At 41.6% G+C, this 6,000-nt stretch overlaps 1 protein-coding gene across 3 annotated transcripts in view; it reads left to right on the top strand.

Annotated features, from left to right (window-relative positions):
- SLC25A13 (solute carrier family 25 member 13) overlaps positions 1 to 6,000 on the top strand; it is a 180,053-nt gene that overhangs the window by 126,043 nt on the left and 48,010 nt on the right. For all 3 annotated transcript variants that reach the window (XM_035020604.1, XM_035020603.1, XM_035020605.1), the window contains one exon: positions 1,193 to 1,273. In XM_035020604.1, the coding sequence (XP_034876495.1) occupies positions 1,193 to 1,273 (81 nt within the window). The remainder of the gene's footprint in view (positions 1 to 1,192; positions 1,274 to 6,000) is intronic.

The raw sequence follows: 6,000 nt of genomic DNA, 5'->3' as shown, positions 1-6,000 counted from the left end.
GTGGCAGCAGCTGCTGCTAAATTGGCCTCCATCCCTACCAGATGTATGGTACATGTATGTACCCGTATGATCTGTTATTTAATCTCCAGCAAAGTGGGACCGAGCATTTACAGATGAGGAAATGGGGCCCACAGGGTTTCAGTATTTACCTGCATCCACAGAATTCATGAGCGGAAAGATAAGAATCCAAAACCAGCTAGAATTCATTTTCGGATATATTCTATAAGCATCTGCCAGGCCACCTGTTCAGGAGTCTGAGTTCTAGTTGAAGTTGATCCTTTATCCAGTGCCAGGCTCTCGTGTGACAGATGGGAGATACTCAGTAAGTTTGTGGAATGGACAGATACTGCTATTATATCAGGAAGGTTATAAGGCCCCAGAAAGTTAAACTACAATTTTAGATTGGGCTCTGTAGCCTTGGTGCCTGAAATTCTTTTACTTTGTTATTGTGTGGCCTTGGAACAACTCATCTTTTCTGGCTTGTGTCTTCCAAAAATATGATTGATTTTTAAGATGGCTTGTAGTACATACCATTTTGAGTACATTATACTTAACTAATTAATTAAGGTTACTGATGTTGAGAATTCTTAGATACTAAATTTTTAAGCTGAAAAATCTGCTTAGCCAACTTTGTCTCGGTGATGTGTTTTGTTTTAGATTAAATTTTGTTAGCAGACATGAAAATGATTTTTAATCAGACTTGGTAAACCAGTTCTTAACTTCTAAAATGTATGTTTTTATTGTGTCCTTGGTGTCAATACGTCTTTCTTACGCTACTGTAATTGGTGGACATATTTGCATTTTTTTAGGCTGGTAAGCCATCTATCTTTTTTTTATTTTAAAGACTTGATTTTTAAGTAATCGCTACTCCTAACATGGGGCTGGAACTCACAACCCTGAGATCAGGAGTCACATGCTCCACCCACTGAGCCAGCCAGGTGCCCCTAAGCCATCTGTCTTTCAGTTTCTTTCTCCCAGAAACATCAGGAATACTTATATATATTTTACCTTTTAAAAAGTACATATGTGCTATTAAAGGCACTTCTCAAACTCTTTTAAGATCCTTAATTTATTCAGTTTATGATTACTTCCGTATACTGACAGAGAAAAATAACATATTTACAGTTGTATATTTATATGTGTTTAATGACTTTATATTTTTCATCAGCTTCTGTAAATATTTTTCTTCAAGGTGAATGATTTTGTGAGGGATAAATTTATGAGCAAAGATGGTTCGGTCCCACTTGCAGCAGAAATTCTTGCTGGCGGCTGTGTAAGTACCTTTTACATAACTCTGCTTTGAAAAGACTTGTTTCCCATGCATACCCCCACCATGGTAACCTAATGTGGACTAAGGCTTCTGTTCAACCACAGATCCTGTGCAAGGGCAGAGTCTTCTAGGGCCCGAGAACCATTCCTGAGATGGAAGGGTAAATGTTTGTGATCTTACTGCCTGTTAAGTCATGCCTGTTAAATCCGTCATTGCTTTCGGTTGGTTCTGTAGTAGAAGTGATTTGTGGCAGAAAGTGTTTGGCCTTTGAAAGAATCTTTGCTAACCTTTTCCTAAAGTTAATTTGTAGTACGTTCTTTCCTCATGGCACCCTCTGCTGGGTCAGGCACTAAAATTTGTAGTTTGGAGTCGGCAGGCATAGCCCTCTGCTTTGCTTTGCCTTCCACATACCAGCACCTCCTCAAGCTTCCCTGTGCTTCTGGAAGAAGGATGCTGGGAAACAACTGGCTGAGTGTGCTCCGCATTGTCGAAACCGCTTGGAATGAGTATTGCTTTATATGGATGAACAACCTGCATCTTGTTCTTAAGCTCAGCAAAACATGATGTCTCATTTTATCTCACGTACAGGTTTGTTCATGTGAATGCAAATACTTTAAGTAAATTAAACTCTTCTACAAAGACTGGTGCTATTTGAAGATAAGGTTAGTTAAATAAATGGGCTTTGATCACTAGGGCACTACAGTACTGGTATATTTTTCATCTAAACCTGTTTCTTTTCTTATAAGAAAGATGAGGTCACTTATTTTTTTAGTTAGCTTGTTCTGTGCAGGAAATGGCCTTCATAAAATAATCTTTTCTTGAAAATCATTGCGTTTCGGTGCTGGGTAAACACCTGAGAATATTAAACCTTTGTTCGGAAAGGGCTTATTGTCCTGTCTGACTTTGAATGGGAGCAGGAGCTAAGAAGGCCTCGTCCTGGTCATTCTGAAGAGATAGACGGAATTTGGCTCTTGCCTGACTCTCTTTCTGTTTGATCACTGACCTGTCATAGATGGCCAGGTAGGGTCCCCTTGTCCTGTAACTTTAGGAGCATTCACAGTGGAAAAGGGAGGCTTTATTGTGCTAAATAAAAAGGGCACCCAATAATAATCAAAAAGAAGGTGCAGAAGGAGGTGCAGAAGCCGCTCTTCCCATAAGTACGCTTCATTTGAAACAACGGGAGTGTCCGTTTGAGGCACTCGGTTTTCTCATGTTAAAGGGGCGCGTCCACCGGCTGTCCCTGGCCTGGCCTCCAGGCTGTTGCACGGGTGTTTCTGTAGGTCAGGGGGGTTTGTTTCTCTTAAAAAGTCAGGTTGTAAACCTGCTGGAAAAGACATGATTATATATCTCTGTCAGAGTTTAAAATGTGAAATTAATTATGTGATACTCCTCCAGATTTTGGCAATAACCTGGAGTTTTATTACCTTTTTAACGAAAACATTTTGCCTGCATGTGGGTCTGGGAGATGGGTTGTGGCACGTATTGTCTGCCGTAGGTGGTCTTGTTTTCTTGTCTGTGGTCGCCCATTTCAAACACAAAGCACAGGTTGGCATCAGAAGTGGTGCCTAGTTACTGTAAAGAAGTGCAGCGCGTCTTCAAGCCTGATCTAAACATGGGCTTAAGATTGGAGCCACTTGGGTTTTGCAGCTACTTAAAGTATCTGTGAAATGAGGTTTGCCATCCTTCATCTCAAAGGCGGATAGACTGTGGTCCGCGGTTTTCAAGCCTCCCTTTCGCTCCCCCCTCCGCCCCCCCAACACTGCTTTAAGAAGTCAGAGTTTATTTTTCAAGTGAACAATCCTGTAGGTAGCAAACAATGCAGACCCTTCAGCTCGCTGAGCAGCGGGGTGGATGATCCCATTCTCAGTGTGTTTTTAAATCAGCAGCATCCTCCTTTGCTGCGACCGAGTTTCCCCGCCCTCGGAGCCAGACACACACCTTAGACGGTCCGCGTGGGCTCCCCAGGCTCGCCTCTCCAGTTGGGAATACAGAGGCCTTTGAGAGGCTGGGTCACATGGCCAGCTGTCCTTCTTAGTTCACCCAAGCGTGCCAGACTCTGACTTTTAAGTCCCCGCGGAGCCCCCCTGGCCCCTGGCTTCATTATTACCGAGAATTAGTACACATGGCTGACTTTTCACTTGTAACTGAAGCTCCTCATTTCTTTGAAGAAAGCTTTTTCTGTTTTATAGTCTGTTTTTTGCAAAAACAGGGAGAATACGCAGGGAGGTCTTTGTCTCGTAACCTTCACAGCACTTGGCAAAACTAATAGTCTGTTTTATTATATTGTTTCGGAAAAACGACCACAGTGATAGTAAATTTGGAGGAAAATTTTAGAAGAAAAAGAGAATAAAATTAATCCCATTCATTAACTGACTTTTGATTATAACAAAACCTGTAACTGTGAAGACATTAAAAAAATCTTCTGTTTCATTGATGTGTATAAAAGGGTCAAATCTGACTTTATTTTTAAAGTCATTGTTTGCACTGAGCTCAGTTTTGGTTTAGAGCACTGTTAAAAATTTGACTTGAGCTTTCTGAGCATTTTTGTAGATTCACGCATAACAGTAGTGATATATTCAGCACAGTTCAAGACCAAACTGAAATGCTGTGCCTGGGGTTTACAAACTCTTGAGTCCGAAAAGTTCTTTGTGGTTTGTGTGTACTCCGTACATTGGTTTGCTGTGCGCTGTATTAGGCTAGTAGTTGTAGGAGTTTTGACGGAGACCCAGATCCTCAGGCATCCCTGCACAAAATATATATACCTTCTGTATCTTTCCATCTTTCCCCTTCTGGGGTCGGAAGCTCAGTGCCTGGAGGGGGACATGATTAGGGGCCACTGTCAGTGACCAGAGGAGAAGGGGCCCGTCACTACCCATTTCCTAGTAGTTTCCCAGTGAATTTAAAAACTGACATCGTCTCTCACCGCGTGGTTATTGATGCCTTGCTGCTGCTTCTACCTGACACAGTGATGCCGTGTGCTCTGAAAGTGGCCGTCCTTAGTTCGCAAAACAAGTGTGCAGTGACAGTCTTCTCTGCTTCCAGTGAAACAGAGGGTTGAAATCCTGAGGGGTCTGGGGTCTTCTGGTTTTTGATCCTTTGATCTTAATAAGTCATCAGATAAGGAATTACAAGTGGTGCCATGACTGGTTTCAAGGAGAATATAAATATGATGAGTAACTTAGTTGGCACGAAAATAAATCTACACCGAAATGAAAAGAAATGAAATAATATTCACCAGGGAGAAAAAAGGTAACCAAGTATAAACCTCTCTCTTTTAAAGTTCATATTTAGTAAAAATTATTTGCGTACCAATAGAAAATGATAGTATTCTGAGATAATTTTTAGAAAGACAAGTAAACATGCTTTTTGAACAATAATCCTTTGACAATAGGCACCCGGTTTTTTTTTCTTTTGAGATCCCTACACACAAACAGATGCACGTGTGTGTGTGTGTGTGTGTGTGTGTGTGTGTGTGTGAGAGAGAGAGAGATATCTAATGCTTATGGCAGTTTATACTCATTTCAAGTGGCAGAAATAATTGATGTGCTCCGTCACTGGTTTGGAAAAGGACTGGTGAGGCTGTGGCACGAAGAGCAATCTTAACTGCAGCCCCCTCCAAGTACGGCCCTGTTGCTGTTGCCTGTATTCCCGTCATTACGGTGATCCCCATATGCATTGGTATTTTTATGCCTGTGTGTTAGCTGTGTATCAGATACCATTTTCCAGGCAAGCTTTTATCACTCACCTTTTTTACATCACATTCAGTTGCAGTTAATCTTTATTATTTAAAAAACAAAAAGGTATAGACACTGATGTGCCTACCACTTAGGTTAAGATGTCAGACTCGACAAATGCAGCTGGAGGCCCTCGCATTTCTGGCGCGATAGCTTTTCCCTCCCTCATCTCCCAGGAGATAACCCTATCCTGAAATTGGTGGGGTTTTCATTTCCATGCATGTCTTTATACTTTTTATAAGTATATCCCTGAGCAATATAAATGTTTGCTTTTGGAGGCTTCATTCTATAGGAACAGCTCATGACTCTTACATTGATGCCTTCACATTTTTTTCCCCCGCTGGTGCAACTCATGTGCTTTGCTTGCAAGAAAACAGTAAATGGGAATATAACATTCAAATGTTGTAATGTGGCATTCAGTGAGTATGCCTGTTATAGAAGTGTGGATTTACAGGATTTTATATAGATATAATTGGGACACTATTTATTTAACCAATTTTTTGTAACTTGGAGTTTCTTCCCTAGACCTTCCCCTAGTCCTTTCCTCAATTTCACCATTTAAACTCATGCCCAACACTAAGTAGATTTAAAATTATAACCCTCCTCACTGCCAACATACATGCTCCCTATCTGCCTTACTGTCCCCACTCCTTCCCTCCTCTCTAATGGGAATGATTTTAGTGTTTCTCCGTCACCGAGGAGGATAGGTATTTTGGTTATCTACTATCGTATAACAAGCCCACCCTAACACTTAGTGGCCTCAAAATCAATTTATTACCTCTTACATTTCTCTGGGTTGACTGGGTTCAGCTGGGTGCTTCTCATTTGTGATCTCTGTGTAGTTACAGGCAGATAGCAGCTGGGGCTAGAGTCATCTGAAGACTTGACTGGGGTGGATGTCCAAGACGACTCACTTGTGGCCAGCAGTGATGCCAGCGAGGCCATTGTCCAGAGCACCTGCTGCGGCTTCTCTGCATAGCTTGGGCTTTTCAAACC

The sequence above is a fragment of the Mirounga leonina genome, unplaced genomic scaffold (assembly GCF_011800145.1).
Source record: "Mirounga leonina isolate KUSES-001 unplaced genomic scaffold, KU_Mleo_1.0 Mir_174, whole genome shotgun sequence".
Classification (NCBI taxonomy): Eukaryota; Metazoa; Chordata; class Mammalia; order Carnivora; family Phocidae; genus Mirounga; species Mirounga leonina.
The sequence above is the reverse complement of the archived record's forward strand: the minus strand, read 5'-3'. Positions and strand labels throughout refer to the sequence as shown.